This window comes from Cariama cristata, unplaced genomic scaffold (assembly GCF_000690535.1).
Source record: "Cariama cristata isolate BGI_N322 unplaced genomic scaffold, ASM69053v1 scaffold11081, whole genome shotgun sequence".
Taxonomy (NCBI): Eukaryota; Metazoa; Chordata; class Aves; order Cariamiformes; family Cariamidae; genus Cariama; species Cariama cristata.
The window spans coordinates 12,450-30,948 of record NW_009599841.1 but is presented as its reverse complement, the minus strand read 5'-3'; the positions used below and the strand labels follow the sequence as shown (position 1 = coordinate 30,948).

Here is an 18,499-nt window from a genome sequence, read left to right as displayed (position 1 = left end):
AGTAGAGTCCACTATGCAGGAAAGTATCCTGCAAGATGTTCCATTTATGTGCAACTAGTGAATGTAATCATCTCCCTATACAGCTTAATGGAGCTAACGTGAAGGATGATGTAGGAACATATAGCAGAGGCAGGGAAAGGGGTGATCACTGCTTCAGAGACAACAAGCAGCTGATAAAGATACAGAGCCACTTGTTCGGAGTAGCCATCAGAAGCAAGTGCTCCACTTGCTACCTGCTTTTAAGCAAAACTGGTTTAGTTTTAGGACCTGGAGGTTCACATGAGAGCTAAACGAAACCCAGAAGTCACTAACCTATTCCTTGTGCAGGAAGAAGTGGCTGTTCAGTAGAAGAGCTACATGAATAACTGAAAGATTTCATCAAGAAATCGCTGTGCATCCTAGCCATTAAAACAAGAAGTTGCTCTTTATTTTCCATGCAGCCTCCAGTCCTTGGAGCAATTTTAATATGATTCTCAGATGCCTTCCCATCAGAGATTTTTGGCCCTTTACAAGAGACACCATTAACACACGAAGCAGTTGGCTAAGCAGCCAGCCCGGACTTCATGTACTATTTGTGCTACTGAGCTGCTACGGGTACCTCGAGAATGAAGACAGCCCTCAGTGTCTTCTTCAGATAGGCGAGCCCTCACTTGTAAAAGCAGTAACATGAGGCAATCCCAGCTCATACCACACACTAGCTTGCCACACTAGTACCCACGGAAGCGCCAAGTATTCCTACCTGCCTTCAAGACTAGCTGAAAGCAGCAGTCCTAGAAGGGGTAGAAAGTCATGGGTTTGCCCGCTTTTGCCCGCATTTTGCATGCCTTCACACAGGCAGGAAGACAGTCACCATGGAGCTTTTACGAGAATCTCATACAAGCTGGCAACGCAGAGCACATCTCGCACACCCGGCTTGACAGAGGCCTCACTACTGAGCTCCAGAGGAAAAAAAAAAAAAGGCATAGTGTGAAAAGCCCACCAGCTAAGCTGTTTCAGCTTGTTTAATCAATTCCAGCATCTTGTCCTCTCTCTGGACTGGGACAGCTATGTCCTAGCAGATCCATGAAGCTATCAGACTTTTGCAAAGCTAACGCAACACAAAGGAAGGAGCAGCACCGCTCCTTGAAAAGGATGTTTTTCCACAATGCAGTGCCTCCAGAATTCCCTCCAAAGCCAAGATTAACCTTGTGGCACTAGTTTAACAGAACAGATTTTATTGCTTAGCCAAATGGACCTGCATGAGAGGATTGGCACAGATCACAGCCATAAAAAGGTATGAGAGGGAACAGATAGCTGTAGGCAACTCCCATGTAAGGATGCATCCAAGACAGAAAAAACTTGACAGGGTAACCCTGCTACTTAAAGCAGAAGTCCTAAAGGGTCCTCCCTCCGCTTCAGAGGCAGTTTCCCACCTGATTTCATGCAGGCAATCCCTTGGTCACCAGCCTTGCTGCCAGCTTTAGACACATGAGTTAGGTTTAGCTATCAGAAGGTGCAGAAGCCCACTTCAGTCTGCTGTAAGGACACGGAGCAGCCACCAACGCTCAACTGTCACCAGGCATTACAAGTACCAGCAGCACTTTCAAACTGGGAGTCAGAGACCTACAGCCAAGCCTCCCCACAGCAGACAGCAATTAGAAACTGAACTGCAAAGCTGAACAGCAGCACTAGTCACTATGAAAAGTGAAAACACACAGATTTTACACTAAGCTTTTGGATTACGGCACCCACAAGTCAGCTTCTGAAAACAAAAGTGGCCTTTAACAAGGCTCTTTGGAATGTGTTTTAATAGTTAATACAAGTTATTCATCAACAGTGTAAGACTCCACTGTTTCTTTGGAGAATTAACAAAAAGGTATAATAAATCCTGTGCGGCTTTGGGATGGAGATAGGTACAACGTCATTTGTCCCTTTAGGGTTTTTGCTATCTGCCCACCAACAGGGAACAATAGGAAACTTCCACAAAGACCAGCTCCTTGACAGAATGGGTGCAAGAGCCCAATAACCCCCAAAAGCCAACTTTTAATATTTGAGAACATGAAAAACCACGAGTATTCCTTTTGTTAAGAACCATCGTGCCCTCTCTTCAGAGTTGGGTATGACAGCAAAGACATTGCATCAAAGATTAGAGCAATCTTGACAGAACTGAGGCCAGCAGCAGAGATGAGGGAAGACATGAACTGACAGGATTAAGCATTAAGGAAACACCCAAACTAACTTGCTTGCAAGGAGGAGAGTGGGGCTTGCAGGGGATAAAAGCCATATTTACAAGTCCTTCACACTCAAGAGAAAGGCAAGGGAAATAACTACCCTCAGGCAGGCTTGTGAAGATACTTTATGTTTAATACATCTGAAAAGAATGCATATACAAAGAACTTAGACATGAAAAAGCATTGGTTCAACACTAATGAGTCTACAAGAAATTGGAATTTTGGAAGATGGAGAAGATTCCCTAAGTCTTAAAAAACTTTGAATTTGCAAGCCGAAACATATTTTTGGTAAAATCCCTACGACACTGCAGTTAGTCTACATAAAGACCCTGCACACAATCCTCAGCGGGCTGGAGCCCGTCTTACAGGTTCAAAGTTACTTACGAGCAAAATGCAGAAAAAGGGGATTCCCTTAACTGGTCCCTGTATGGTGCCACATTAAACACTAGAAACCCCTCCCTGCAGTTCCCTCCTACTGGCACAGGTCTGTCTTTCCACCCCTCCCTGAAGGATGCCAAGCCATCCAGTAAGCGATGCACCACCAGGGCCAGCTCCAAAACTCATCTTAACATACACCAGGTCCCTTCAGAGTGTCCAAACAGCAGTGTATATGCTGGTCAGTGTAAGCATTTCTCTAACAATTAAGGATTGGCAGAAGATGGATTTGTTAAAAGCCAACTGAATCAGTTGGGCATGCTTAAAAGGGTACAGTTATTTCTTCATCACGTGACAAAAGCTTATGACATCAAAGATTAAGGAAGAGACTGGCAAGCTAGTTTCAAGTCTGATGGTGCATCCAGAGAAAAGGGATTCTCCTATTCCTAAGGCTTCATAACTTAGAGGATGGGGTAGAAATTAATGACCTGCACAGTGGAAAGACAGGGGAAGAGATACAAGGCAACTTTGGAGGAGATGCAGATACATTTTCTACACTCCTCCTTAGAGGAGCACCAGCTTGGGACATTTTACTTTCCTGTATTTGTCTTTAGTACTAAAGTCTGCTCACACCCAGGCTGCTAGCTGGCTGAAGAACAGCCCTAGGAGTTCTTGAAACCAGAACCAAGTCTTGCCAGACTAGCATAAGGGACAAGGCTTCAGTAAAACAGCCTAGAATTAGTCTGTTACAGAAAGAGTCATCACAAGCATGCCTGGATTTTAAACAAAAAAAAAATTAGAAACAGTAAACAAAATAAAAAACTAGTACTGATCAGTGTTTTCTGGTAATACATAATTACTCAAAATTAACTAGTTTAACTGAATTGAGGGGGCACTGGGGAATAAACACTAACATTCTCATCTCACACAGGGATCGTGTGGGGGAGATGGGAGTGCAGGGCATTTGTCATTATTGCGAAAACAAATTTTAAAATTTGTATCTTTAGTTTGATTTAAACATTGCTTTTAGTATGACATCAAACACCAGCTTTGCAGAAGGGGCTGTGGAGGGACGTTCATAGCAGCACACACCTGCGAGTCTTCTTCGGCTCCGGAGGCTCCAGGGCAGCCAATATCGCTTCGTCAAATACATTCTTTAGGCCTTTCTGAAAAGGGGCAAAGAGAGAAAGGGGCAGTCTCATTTTTGAGTTTTCACACAAACAAAACGACAGAAAGCCAAGTGGCAGACAAACCCCTCTAATGACGAATGGAGGTTCATTTGCCATCTACAACTCCCAGAGTCTCCTTTGCTCAGCTACACTCTGTCCAAGCTGCGTTGCTGCGGTTAGCAGTTCCTTAGCACAGCATCTGATTTTCTGAACAGGAACGCAAATCCTTTGAGACCATACCAGTATACTTCACAAGAAGCAAAAGACACATACCAAAGTCATTTCCTTAAGGCAATTTTTATGATTAGCTGGCTACTAACACGTTTCACATGCTAATGACAAAGCAGAAAGTGCTGCGTTCGAATGGAAGAGCTCGATCTGGAGCACGCTGGGTACAGCAGTGCAGATACCCGCGTGTCAGGGGAGAGAGGAGACAAGGCAAGCATGCAACAATAAATCGGTCCGGTACACACTCTGGTCAGGCTTCCGGCCCCAAACACCCGACAGTTAGAAGCAGCCAGGTAGAGCCCAGAAGCTGTGCATGGTATCAGAGAAGTCAAGATGGGAGGAGTACGAAGTGGGTACCGTACATTGCGTTGTTAAACTGAAGCCAGGAAGGGCAAATCGGAATAAAGCTTCATCAGTCATTTATACAAACAACTGCAATTTTTAATTTCAAAATTTAAAGACAAGCTACAATTGATGTTTTCTCCTTAAAACAATAAAAATCAGAAGCATGATAGTAAGAAGCAGCTTTACATCTTACAGTAACAGGCTTTCAGGATCTATTATCGAAATTAAGAGGTCTACTATGTTAGTGAAAGCAAGAATTTTAACAGTTCATAAAGCGGTAGCAAGTACATTGATATTTCCTTCCCCCCGAAGACTGACAAATACTCCACTATAGCACAGACAGCCAAAGCAATAGCAACAGAAAAACATCTCACTGCACAAAGGAGAACCAGAAAACCCTTCACATTACAGCATAACTTGCAGATCACCATTTCATGTACTTTTGTCATGCAAATACAGTTAACAAGAGTCACAAGTAGAAATTGGAAAAAAAAAAACCCACGCATCGTTTCTTCTATTTGGATTCAGGAAGATCAAACATCATGTCTTATTCTTTTGATCTTTCTTTAAATAATGATGTAACCAGATCCTTTCCCCCAACAGCCTGAATTATAAAGCTACCCACATCTGGCAACCCAACCAGCAGAGAGTTAAGCGAGTCCAGTTCATGTTCCATGGTCACAATGTTTTACTAAAGAACTTAAGTCCAAGAGCTAATACAGAGGTTGCTCTAAGATGGTAAGCAGACACAACAGCTTTCAATCAAGGTGGTTTTATTCATTTTTTAACCAGGTTTCTACAGTAGTGGGACAGAGGAAGCAGCAGCAAGAGGGGAAGGAGAAAGTTTAGAATATACAGCACTTCCTTTTGGGCTGAGTTTCCGGAGGCTCGAGGGCAGCTAGGATAGCCTCATCAAACACATTCTTCAGACCTCTCTACAAGACAGAGGGGAGGAGAGAAAACAGCAGCCAGGTTAGAGGATTAGAGAAAAACAAGCAGATACAAAGAGCATTCAGGATAGACCAGGCTGAATTCACAGAGGCAGTAAACAGATTTACTTTGCAAAAAACAAAGTAGATCCCAGGAGGAAATCTCATTTAGAGGACCCAGAAGTCAATGTCAGAGACAGACAGAACATTTGACAGACCAAGTTAGACAAAATGAACACCCAGAAGGGCAGAGGCACAAACACAGCAGCAATTGGCAAGAACACAGGGGTGGGAGGGGCCGCACAAAAGACTGTGATTTCCACTTAACTGCTGAATATACACTTAGGGAGTTTACAGGGAAATAAACACAGTGGAGAGCAGCTTGCCCCACCACAGGGATCCAAAAGGTCAAAAAGGTCTTTTGTCCTCACCCACTGTGGATAAGCAAGCACCTCAGACGCACGGACTTACCGCTCCCAACTACCCCAGCGGCAGCAAGTCCAGAGCAAAGGCTCCAAACAACTCCTCTGCTTTGTGAATTCAGCCTCTGAATAACTGAAGATCTCCAGATGGCTGGGAAAATATGATCTGCAATTGAAGCAGTACCTCCGTGGTAAACCATCGTCATCTTCAGACATGGCTATCAGTCTTTAAGAGGCGATGCAATACCTTATGGGTGCTGCTATTTGGACATTGAGAGCCAGCATGGAAATGGTGCATTTCAGTTATTCAGTTTAGTTACCAAAGCAAGTATAACTGCTCAAGTGAGAGGAAGACAGAAACGGTGTTAGGACTGGAATAACTGAGATTCAACACCAGACAAGCAGCCACAGAGCTGCAAAGAGTATGCAGGGATTACGCGGTAGCACGAAGCATGCGTTGCATTTGCTATAAGGACAACAGGAACACTGCAGTGTGTTACCACTCCCAAACAACTCTGCCAAATTACACATAACACCAGAAGTGAAACCTGGCTCAGTTTATGCTAACTGGACTCGCCTAAATCTACTGTCATGAGTGTGACCTTCACAACTTCAGAAGAACTGCTTTATCCCAGCTAAAGACAAACACAAAAGCTTAAGTTACTTCCTGGAAACAATTGTAGTCTTTGCAAAATTAAGATTTTTTTTTAATTATTTTTTTTAAATCATTCAAATGCAACTGGTTTCTCCCTCACAGGTTAAACTGGATATATCTGTTTTAGAAGGTCTTTCATCTTGTTTTGCTGAAGCAGATATATGGGAGATCTCTAAGGCGATTCCATCTGGAAGCACTTAAGTCCACCATGTTACAGGCACGATTATACTTGAAAGAACAGAAGTTAAGGAAATTACCATGTACAATCGTTCTGTACATCCTCCTCAGCACCTTTTTTTTTTTTAATGAGTTGCAACCAAGCTGACAAAAGAGCTAGAGACTTCAGATAAATAATACCTGTGTGAAGTCTGAGTACTAACTAGATTTTCTTTCTCTGAGAGAATAAGGCTGTAGTATAAACTCAATTATATAAAGTTAGATTAAGAACCCAGGCAGGGCAAGAGTCAAGAAAACATGCTTCCTTAATTCTCCTACTTGGGGACTTCTCTTTTGTTTTCCTATTGCACAGGAGAAATTAATTTGTTCAAGAGAACAGTATGTGGGATTTGTTTTGAAGGACCTACCAGAAAATTGGAATAAGGAAAGAGAAGAAAAAAACACAACAGGACACGGGGACAAAAATGTTGTGAAAATGGGACTGGGGTTAAAAGCCTGGATGATACAAGAATAACGACATGAAGGGAACTGTGTTTTATACCACTGGCACACAGGCCTCACTAGTCCAGTTAAAGCAACATGGCTCCTCTGTTGCACTGGGGAGCAGGTTGAGCTCAGGCTCCCTTTTCCCGCTCCATTCATGGGCAGTTTAAGACACTATAAATCTCACTGTGTCAAAACTGTCAGTCCAGCATCAGGGGCGGGAAAGGAACTGAACTGAAAGTTGTCCCTTGTGTTAGGTACTAGCACTGAGCTTCAGAAAGTCCGCTCAGTCACTTAACTCTTAGGTGTAACACAAGCAACAACCATTTTAGTTGTAATCTGTTTGTCAGTCACTCTTACTAGCAAAGTGCTAGCCACTTTTTACAGTGTTATTGGGTACTATTTTGTAGAGAAAGGCTGAAGACAGACAGTGAAAGTGCCTTCATCACAAAAAGGGATTCCACAACCTGAGGCAAGGAAGGATAGAACTGACTCCTCAGTACTGCAGTCATCCAAACTCAGGGAGGAGAAGATATTGTGTCTTCATAGAAAAGGACTTAGAAACTCCGCCTCTTATGACTCACCTAGTACTTTCAGAATGTCGATTCTTCTACACGGACAAGCAACTTCTTCCTCCCAGAAAAAAAAAAAAACAACACACAACATGCTCTGACTCCACAATTTTATAACTTGCTACTGTGGTGTCAAAGTAATTTGTGAATTAGCTGGGAAGGAAAAAACCACCTTAAACTGCTGAGGTGAACTGCGTAGACAGAAGCCAAGGTAAAGAGGGGTTGAACTACCCAGCTGAGTCTAGCTTCAGTTGAAACAGGCTACTACAACATTGCCTTGCAGGTAGGAAAACAACCCTCCTGGCTAGGAAAGCCAGCCGACTTCTGTGTTTAGCAAGCTGCCAGCTAGATCACTGCCGGGAACTTCAAACAACCCTTTGCAGGTAATCTACATTTCTGTTTGGCAGCTATTACCAACAGACTAAGGAAAAAGGTGTTTTGCGTGGGGAGTCAACAACAAATGAAGGAAGAGGAACAGAGCAGATGCAAACCGACTAGTCTTCCAGGTGAGAAGGCTTCTGAACCCTGCTCTCAGGTTATTCTTGATTCCTAAAACCATCAATGGGTATGCAAGCACTAGTGCTCTGGAAGAAATTCAGGCTGAGCTTCCAAATGCATAAAGCTGTTCTCTGCAACAGATACAGTTTAGGCTATCTGGAAATAAAAAGAATGGATAAACATTGAAATTTTTAATCATATCAACTCTTACTCTGGTAATTCTAAGTGCTTCCATGCAACTTGAGCAGACTAAACAAGGCAAGTTTAAAGCTACAGAGGGAAGGGTCTCAGTGAGCAATACAGGACAAAAAAGTCCTGGTATGTATTTATCCAACTAGCAGGTTCTACAGCATAGTTAGCAGCAGCACTCAGGATGTGCCAGACATCATCTAAAACGGTATTTTGGGACTGAAGAGATCTAAGAGTATTACAGCTGAAGCACAAATAACCCTCAGCTTGCATGTGGGCAGTAAGGAAGCACTGCCAAGGCCACCTTTTCATCAGGGATCCCCAGGATGAACTGCAGCGTGCCTCGCCACAACACCTCCAGTGCCCATGTCCTGCACAATTCCATCAAAAGCCTCTTTCTTCCCAGCAAATACTCAGGCAAAGCTTTGTTACAAAAAAGCCTCAGGATCCCAAACAGAAGAGTCAACACGCAATGTGGGCAAAAGGTGCAAGATAAGCAGAACTTTAGTCTTCATGAAGTTTAGCAATAAAGCTTTGTGCTCAAGATACTAGAGATGAACGCACAACAAAACTGAAAAGAGTGAGCGACTTGATACTGTGCACCCCTAGTTCCACGCCCATCAGGTAGGGACAAATTCTTTAAAGAGCAGTATGAAGGAAATTGTTAAAGAGTTGTTGTCAATTCTGCAAGAGTAGGCACACAAGATTAAGTTCCCAGGGCATCCAAAGTCAAGGCAACACACCAGCTAGCCAGCCAATGGCTCCCATCCACCCCACCCTAGTATTCCTAATTTAAAAGGAACGGATAATAGGGTTTCCTGGCCTCAAATCAGCTATTTTAGTTGTCTTTAGACTCATGTTCACAAGTTAGTTCACACATCACCATGTTTAAGAACTGTTTCATGTTATTTTCTGTTTCAACAGAACTTCTATCTTAAGGCAGATGCAGAAAACATAGCTCACCACCAACCACACAGAAGAGAAAGAAGCTCTCAACTATCAGGGCTTCTAGCCTTAGAAGTACCAGAACTGACTTTTCCGAGTGGTTTTTTTCTTTGCCTGCTCTCTTCAGCAGTGAGCTGCATTCTGTGTCCTAACCCACTTATGGTCTGTAACACACCTTTAAGTTTTCAATAGCTATTTTCCTCCAACACGAAAGCAAACACAGCAAGCTCATCCTCCTCCATCACCCCACTACACTACACCTAATCATCTTCGCTGATTTTCTTTGTACCACTGCCAACTCCTTGTGCCTTAGAACAACAGGACAAAGAGGAAGCTACAGTGTGAAGAGCAGAAACAGAGCTTATACCCTTTCACATCCACATTGAGCAGTTTGTCCCTGTAACTGAAAAAGTATGGAATATAAGCAAGCAAAAATGGTCAAAGACCAACCCTCACCTGCGTAAGTGCAGAGCATTCCACGTATTTGACGGCCTTCAGGTCTCGGGCCAGTTTTTCAGCCGTCTCTGGAGTTATGGGCTTCTGCTTGTTCTTGGCAAGTTTCTCAATTGTTGAGGGATCATCTCTTAGATCAATTTGGGTCCCAACAAGCAGGAAAGGAGTCTTTGGACAGTGGTGAGTAATTTCAGGTACCCACTAAAGACAGAGAAGACAATATTTGTTACTAACCACCTAAGATGACTCCTGACGTATTTCTGATATCACTGCAGCAGCTCCCTTTTTAGGCCGAGTTCAACCAACCTTTTCTTTCACATTTTCAAATGAAGAAGGAGACACCACTGAAAAACAGACCAGAAATACATCTGTCTGTGGATAGCTGAGGGGTCGTAATCTATCATAGTCTTCCTGACCTAGAGAGGAGAAAATTAACACAGTATTAAATCCAGCCAATGAAATACTGCCCTTTACAGGTGGTTAGAAGGCATATTCCAGTGCAATAGCATTATTGAGATTAATCCTAACTCTTAACCAAATACATATGCCCTGAACCCAAACATTCAAAGATCCTAGTGTTCAAATCCAGAATTCATTCAGTTGCTATGTAACAATGAGCTGCTTAAAGTCACAGGAGAGCTGGGCAGTCTGATAGGAGTACGCTCTAATAAATTTTTAGATCAAACACCCTCAGACTGCATAACACTTTCCTCAATTATAATAACGTGGATCTGGTTATAGATGAGGTCATCTGCACCTAGTCCATTCATTAAAAGTATTATGCCATCAATTTTTGTTACCCTGCAAAAACGCTGCAGTTTGGAAAGGGGGGGGAAAAAAAAGGTAGTTTTGTTCACTAGAACATTCCGACTTACTTGCAAACACCCAGTGAAGTGTTCTCCAAGCAGTAAGAGGAGAATGCTGCTGTTACAGGGGAGAGTGTGTTCACGCCGTCCAGCGGCATTCCCCCAAAACTGCACCAAAGTCCCAGGGCAGGCTGTGCTTTAGAGGAAGCCAGGCTCTTCCCTTTGGGTCCAAGAGAGCAGGCAGTCCCTGCAGGGCACCATTAGCACTGACCCACTAACCCAACTCTGCCTGAGCTTGTTCTTAATCTTCCCCTCCTCAGTTCAGCAGCACTCTTCTTAGAAAGCAAACCTGGCACTATAGGAGCTTCTGTACCTGCTGGCAATCAAATCAGAAACACTTGTTCAAAATGCCTCAGATTTCAACTGATGCTCTTTCACCTATCATACGGGACAATGACCTCTGAGATACTGAACGAACTGACTCAACACCTGGGACATCTCAATGGAGGAAGATCTGCAGTTTGAAGATGGAGGTCTAGACAGCTTGTTTCAGCTATCAGCCTTCGCTGGACACAGAGGAGCTAAGCATAGACCAAAATATCTCATTGCAATTAACAGCCTACTCCAAAAGCTTTGTCTTCATCGTACAAGTTCAAAACAAAGACTTTTTTTTTTCTAAAATTTAACAGCTAGTAATAGGGGGTTTGTATGTTGTTCAGTTCTGTAACTTGTGCTGGCTACTATTTAGCAAAAAGCAGCTGACCTTTAAAGAACAAAAGCCTCCCAACTTCAGAAGCCCAGCTCCAAAAGGAAAGCCTTTACATTCACAAGTGCGTAGAGTCACCTACATGCATTAAATCCACTTGGTAGGTTTTCAAAATTACTAGATGGATTACTGCTCTCATGTTGGTAGACAGCACGTGAATATGCATATCGACACATGCAACAGTTTCCAGAGGTCTGAACGCAGAGGATTTTTTTAAAGCAGGCAGAGAAGGACCCAACACAGCTTTTACCCACGCAGGTACCAGAATGCTGTAGTTGAGACCCACCTAAGTACTGGTCCCTACAGTAGCCTACACAATGTGTGTCAGGAAGGAGCCTCTCCTTTTCCACTTAAATCCTTACTGCAAACTCCCTAGTTCATGGATAACTAACACAAGTCACATTTGGGAGAAGAATGTGAAGAGCTAACTGAAGCTATAGTGTTTAATTGGAAGCATTTCGTTAATCAAAGAAGACACTAATGATGCAAGAATACAGCTGGAAACAGTCAGATTAAGTTCTATGAAGACACTTTGGGGTAACAGCTTATCAACTAAGCTCTGTGGAAGGACTCTCTTGAAGGAGAGTTTACAATACCAGATGCTGCCATACCACTTCAGGATTATTACGGGTTGGGGACTAGGTAACTAGCAGTTGAACCAGTTTGTACCCTGTCTTGCTAAATTTTCACACGTGCAAAGCAATGTGTGTAGCTGTTTAATCACTGTACATTTCTCCAGCCAGAAACTGAGATACAGACTAATAACCATAAACAAAGCCTGCAGATTTAATTTAAAAAAAGCAGACAGTGAGAGGGCTTATGAAACTTCACACAGCATCCTGATTTCAATATTGAAAATGCAGAGACATGCCACATGCACATCTAAGGTGTTCTAATGTTAGTCATTCTGTCTCGATATTTGGTCAAAAATAGGCTATTTACTAAACAAAACCACACACAATCCACATATTTTGTTCAACAATTTTCTCCTTTCGTTTAAAAACATAGAAACCCTTATCTTTCAGGTATCACCTAGATTAGAAGTGAAAGTTTGAAAGTTGTCACCTGGTGGCACAAAATAAAAGAGCTCTAAAAGAAGTGGAAGGTTTTCTTGTTTTGGTTTGGGATGAGGTTTTTTGGTGTCTTTTTTTGGTTTGTTTTTTGGTGTTTTGTTTTGTTTTTTTTAAACAAACTCAATTTAGCAACTCCCCAAAGGTCAGGAATGAAGAATCAAGAAAGATTTTTCCCTTTCAATTAAAAAAAAAAACCCACAACTGTATGTCTTCATGTTCAACATCACCTCAACTAAATCTTGCACAGTTAAAAGTGACACAAGCACTTGATTTCTCACCTGCAGTATCAAAGAGGCCTAGGGTGTAAGGCTCTCCTCCAATCATCACCGTTACAGCATAGTTATCAAAAACCTGGTAAGAAAAGAGAAGCACATTTAAAAGGATGTGAATAAGCCATCTTTCAAACCACCATCCTACTCACCTTGCCAGACCACCTCCGATTTGTAGAAGAGTTACCTGCACAGGATAACAGAAGCCATTAGGCTTACAATGCTAATACCGTTAAGGCTGTTAACAGGACAATTCAATTTGGAACAGGGATGCAAAAGCTGTTTCCACAAGGTATCGCAAAGGCACACTAGGTATACCACTGCATATAACAGCCACTGTGCAAAACACCTGCAACAGCTCTTGCCTGTAATTGCAAAGAGGTTTCCCACATTGCCACAGAAATTTCAACCTTCACACTTGGTCTGACACAGTAAACACATCCCCACCAAGACAGAACTGATAAATGTCAGCCCCGCCCTTCAGGGCACAGAGCTACGGGGCTTATTCTCACAGGATCCAAGTCCTCTGAAGTTCATCTTTCTGAACATCTAGGGAATTCAGTACAGAGTCCATCCTTCCAATAGGAATTTATTCTCCATCTTTGGAGGAAGCAATATAGTTGGTCAAGATCAGTCTGTGTTAAATTCACTCCCCACCTAAATGGAGAATCTAGCTCCAGAAGACCAAGTTACAGCATGTCTGTGCAGCATCTGCCACAGTAGTCTTGTCCTCAAGGGCAGACCGGCTACACAGATCAAAAGCTAACACTACCAAAAACGTTTCACCCAGTAACTTGTTTACAACACAACTGAGCATGAGCACCTACCCTAAGCGTTCTCCTTCAACACCCACATACTCAACATTAAGGACTATACTGTCTGAGATCAGTATCCCTCATTTCAACAACCATTTTACCCTCAGAACCGCAAACACAGTATTTCAGAAAGTACCTTTGGCAAAAAAATCCTTCCCACTGTAAAAAACACACAACTGTCTCTGCATACTGTGCTGCAAGGTTACTCGGAGACAGAGGTCTCTGAACAAGGACAGGGAAGCTCTGCTTCAACACAAAACTGAAGTTTGAGCAGCTCCCACAGCCGAAGTAAACAACAACATTAAAGAGGCTAGCAGTCTTCTCAAAAGCTTTTCATGGAAGTGAGAAGGGAGGGACATGGAGAAATAAGCAGTCACATGCATCAGTTAACACGGCTTTAGGAAGAACTTAGGTCCTTGAAAAAAATCCCACTAAAAATTAAGAAAAGACCAGCAAGACAGCACTTCAAAGCTGAACTTGCAAGAGTTCAGATCTGCCTCCTTTCCACCTGTCTGTCCTGGTTAACACAATACCTGACACCACACTGGTTTCTTTAACTTTTCACAACTCACAGGGACTGGGAAAGCAGTTAGGGCCACAGCATGCTGCATATCCCCAGGAACATCAGCTAGAAGCAGAAGTCCACCTCTCATACTATTTTGGATTAGCAGTCAAGATTTTAAAATTAAAGTGTTGCAAGAGATTTCAACACTCATCTCCGTTACTGGCAGCCCAATCCTTTACACATTGCACTGAGTTTGCCTTAGTGTCCAGCCACAAATAAGACCTTCAGGCTGGAAGAGGGTGGAAGGCATTCCACAGAGTCTATTCGATATGCTGTGACTACTACTTCAAGACTCCAAAGGACAGGTCACGATGAGGACTCAACTATTGCGAGGTACAGAGCAAGGAACTGGTACACTCCGCACTGAAGGTGAGCGCATTTGCTCTTTCAGATGTCAGAAGATGGTCGGCAGCTTAATCCCCCAAAGATATCCCCTCATTTTCACCCAGTGGGCAGCAAGCCAATAATAGTACATGTAGCTGACCTTTAGGGGGATTAGCATGTACTCTCCCTCATCATGTTTTGTGGTTTTTTGTTTTGTTAGGTTGGTTGGTTTGTTTTTAAGTTCCCCATCTGCAAAATGGGATTTTTTAATTTTTGTCTTAAGGTACAGCTACTATTGAAAAGGTCTGGGGTTCAGCCCTAAGGAGGCCAGGGTTACAAGGCTAGCCTTCAGACAAACCTGGCAACTACAGTCTCATAGCATAATCCACTATTTCATCCTCTGTTGTGCCAAACAGGCTAAAAACCAGAGCAACAATTAGCCCAACAAGAAGTTTAAATTCCTGCCAGTGCCAAACAGCCCGTTACAGCAGGTGGCATGAGCTTCTGTGGTGCAGGACTCACACCTGATTTGCCACAAGCCAAACATTGCCAGTGCCCTGTACATAGACATGTCCCTTGCTGCTTTTTTTGAGAACAGCAATGACATCAAACATGCAGGTGACAAACCATGTGCAGTACCAGTATGAAACCCATCTCCCACTGGGAAATAGCCTCAAAAAAAGAGAAAGGGTTGCGAAAGCCCTTTCACAGAGCCAAGTGGAAGAAACTAATCTATCAGTCTGAACTGGTGCATTCTCCATCGATGTTTTGGCCACACTGCTGCACAAGTACACGTACACAGGGCAACAGCACAGGCAGTTTACCCCAGCCGCTCCAGTGCCTGCACAGGCTGAGCAGCTCAGTTTGAAGCCAGACCGTTACCGCTACAGCACCCCTACCTTCACTAATTGCTTTGTGCCCTGTACCACTGGACACCCTCAAAGAAGAAGGGTGCTACCTTCCTCTCAAGGGAGACCTCGCACTAGCTGCCGCAGCTGGATTCCCAGTATCTGTCAGTACGCTGGCCTTGAGCTACAACCCGTATTTACCAAGTTCTCAAAATCAGAACTTTATCTCCAGGTTCTCTTCCTGCTTAAACGTTTTTGTTAAGCTGTTTGAGTCCTACCTACTTTACTCTAGGGTCCTTATTCAGCCACATTCTGGGGACAGTAAGGCTTGTCAACTCTCAGACAGCTTGCTTTCATTTTGGGAACAATGTTATCTGTTCTATTTCTTTGCCCATTTATTACTAGAAGTATTAGCCAGAATATCAGAGGTTACTTACCAGTTTCCAGAGCCTGAAATACGCCTCTAGGCCATACACAGAATTAGGCCTGTGATATCCCCAGAACAGTGAGCTGCTCAAGCCATGAAGTTCAGAGGTAAACACTATTCCAGAAACACTGGACAGTTTTAAAAGGCACTATAAATAAGCCTTAGTACACCTTGAATACACTTTGCTGGCAAGGAACTTACTTACTTTGAATAGCTTTTTCCATGTTGCTTGCTACCAGGGATTTGTAGACAGTATTACCATCTGCAGGACAGCAAACTCACAAGCTTTCAAAATACACATTTTAAGATTATAGCATTTTTCAACATAATTAAGGGTCACTTCACTAAGTATAGAAACGCTCAGTGCCTGAACTCACTGACCACTTTCACTTTGTCTTGACCATGAAGAATATTTTAAATAGGGCAAGCAGACTTCCACATGTTCAACGCAGAATGTGGTTGTCCTAGAAGCATCACAGCAGGACACCTGACACCACTCTCAAAAACTTGAGAATGGCAAAATGCAGTTTCAAACGCAACCTCTTCCCTACCAGCCCATAGTGAGAGGATCTCCATGAGCTGAACTTGGGTCCCCATGCCTACAGCACAACCCTCAGGTTCCTAACAGTGGCCACTGCATCCAACCTGAACACTCTCAGGTTTGGGAGTCCTTTCATCTTTAGTTCCAGATCTACAACTAAACACAAACATTTTCATTCTGTGGAAGTCTGTCCTATTCTTAACAAACCTCAAATTCAGCAAGTTGAAGATCTCCGGATTGCCTCTTTTTGAGGTACTGGCTATGAAGTTCACTGCTACTTCTTTTCCACAAAGAGAAGACATTTTTCTAAAATAGCAGCTATTCTGAAAGAGTCATCAGGCAGAGCTACCTGGCATCTCAGAGGAGCTATCTGTTCTTCTAAGTTGCTTTATAATAACAGAAAAGATCACTGACCCTTTCACCAACAGGCACTCAACCTCTTTGCAACACATTTCCAGATCCAAATTTGTTCGAGATACCTAGGTAAACTCTTCAATTTGTATATGGGTAGATGACCTTTTCAGGTCCATGACAGAGAAAACTAGTAAAAAGAGCATCCAGATGTCAAAGTCTCTTGCAGCAACCTCACTAAAAAATTGAACCACCTCAGCATCAGTACACTGATCTTGCATACGCAATATTAAGAAAAGCACTTTTCTATTAAAAAGATAATGCACATGCCTCACAGGCAAACTGCTCCCAACTTAATCTTTAGATAAGCCAAGGGATTCAATACCTGAGAAAACTGAGCCTGTAAAACTCAGAAAGGTTACTTAGAAACAGTCCAGAACGACACAGAAGTTGGCAAATGTTTGGAAGTACAACCTGAATGAGACTGTGTAGACTAGATCCAAACATGACTTCAGCTAAGCATGAGAAATAACTAGCCACACGCCATCGAATCACAGAACGGTTTGGTTGGAAGGGACTTTAAAGCTCATGTGATTCCAACCCCTCTGCCACTAGACCAGGTTGCTCAAAGGCCCATCCAACCTGGCCTTGAACACTTCCAGGGATGAGGCATCAACAGTTTCTCTGGGCAACCTGTTGCAGTGCCTCACCACCCTCACATGGAAGAATTTCTTCCTAATATCTAACTTAAATCTTCCCTCTTCCAGTTTAAAGCCATTGCCCCTTGTCCTATCACTACCTGCCCTTGTCAAAAGTCCCTCCCCAGCTTTCGTGTAGGCCCCCTTTAGGTACTGGAAGGCTGCTCTAAGGTCTGCCCAGAGCCTTCTCTTCTCACTGCATGACCTCTGGATCTTTCAGAGATGCAAATCAAAAATGAGCATCAGAAAATGTTAACTGTAGTCACTGACTATTCTACCAACACAAAATACTACTTTCCCTAAAAATGAAAACGTGGCAAGAACTGAGAGCACAGGCTGGAGAGCAGGTGTTCCTGCTGCTTGCTCTCCACAGAGCAGTCCTGACAACTGCAAATAATCTTGTTCACAGAATCCAGCTGGTGGCCATCAAACAGAAGTCCAGATTCTGCAAAGCAGTCAAGCAGCAGGAACCAACCAGACAGAGGAAAGGCATCCCAGCACTACCAGACAATATGAAAGATAGATAGCCACAGTGTATCAGACTGATCATTACTTTTCCGTGATGTACTAGTTAGTCTCCAACAGGAAAGCAGGCTGTAAGAACAACTATTAGGGCACGCATGCCATAAAGGTTACTTAGGAAGGAAACTCATGCTGCCCTACCCCATCATGCCCAAAGAACATGAGCCATTCTCACACTTACCGTTGGTACGTACTCCGATGGGAATTTATTTGTTGTGTAAGAAATTAAGAGACAGGTTTTACCAACAGCACCATCACCCACAACTACACACTTGATCGTCTGCATAGCTGAAGTCTACTAAAATATCAACTCCAACAAGAACCTAGAAGAAAAAAAAAAGAGATATATATTTAGATGTTTCTTATACTCACTAGATAGCAGTACATGTCATTGATGAGCTTTGACCAGAGCCCAAATCACTAACAGTACGTTTGGGATCCGAAAACAAGACATTCTTAGATGAGTTGGTAGATCCGTTGCCTCCATCATACACACAATAGGAAACTGCTCATTTTCATAAATACGAATACCTCCTCCCTACCACCAGACCCCTCCCACTGCATACAATTGCCAAACACCACCGAAGACTATGTTTGGCATGGTCCCTTGTCCACGCTGAGAAGGACTAGGTAAATTCAGTCACTCTAATACACAGTGTGATTTCTGCCTAGTTACCTAGAGGTGGGCAAAAAAAGGTCTTTAGGTTTTTCCAGACTCTGTTTTTAACGCATGGAAGCATCCAGCCTTAGATGCACTGAAAGTTGAAAGTGTAAGCTTGGGTCTTGACAGCTGCTCCCAAGAGATCTTCCCTCTGGAGAGCCCTTCAGTAAAGAAAACTCAGCA

General features: G+C 43.1%; 1 protein-coding gene across 2 annotated transcripts; it reads right to left on the bottom strand.

Annotated features, from left to right (window-relative positions):
- Positions 1-2,322: 2,322 nt before the first annotated feature.
- CDC42 (cell division cycle 42) lies at positions 2,323-17,984 on the bottom strand. Of its 2 annotated transcripts, none has more exons than XM_009709823.1 (5): positions 17,837-17,984; positions 12,574-12,646; positions 9,957-10,066; positions 9,654-9,851; positions 2,323-3,751 (listed from the first exon to the last, which is right to left on the bottom strand). In XM_009709823.1, the coding sequence occupies exons 1-5, from the start codon at positions 17,939-17,941 to the stop codon at positions 3,662-3,664; spliced, it is 576 nt and encodes a 191-aa protein (XP_009708125.1). In that variant the 5' UTR covers positions 17,942-17,984; the 3' UTR covers positions 2,323-3,661. The 2 variants fall into 2 exon arrangements, with proteins under 2 accessions (XP_009708125.1, XP_009708126.1); XM_009709824.1 differs by lacking the exon at positions 2,323-3,751 and adding an exon at positions 4,402-5,262.
- Between the last annotated feature and the right edge of the window lie 515 nt (positions 17,985-18,499).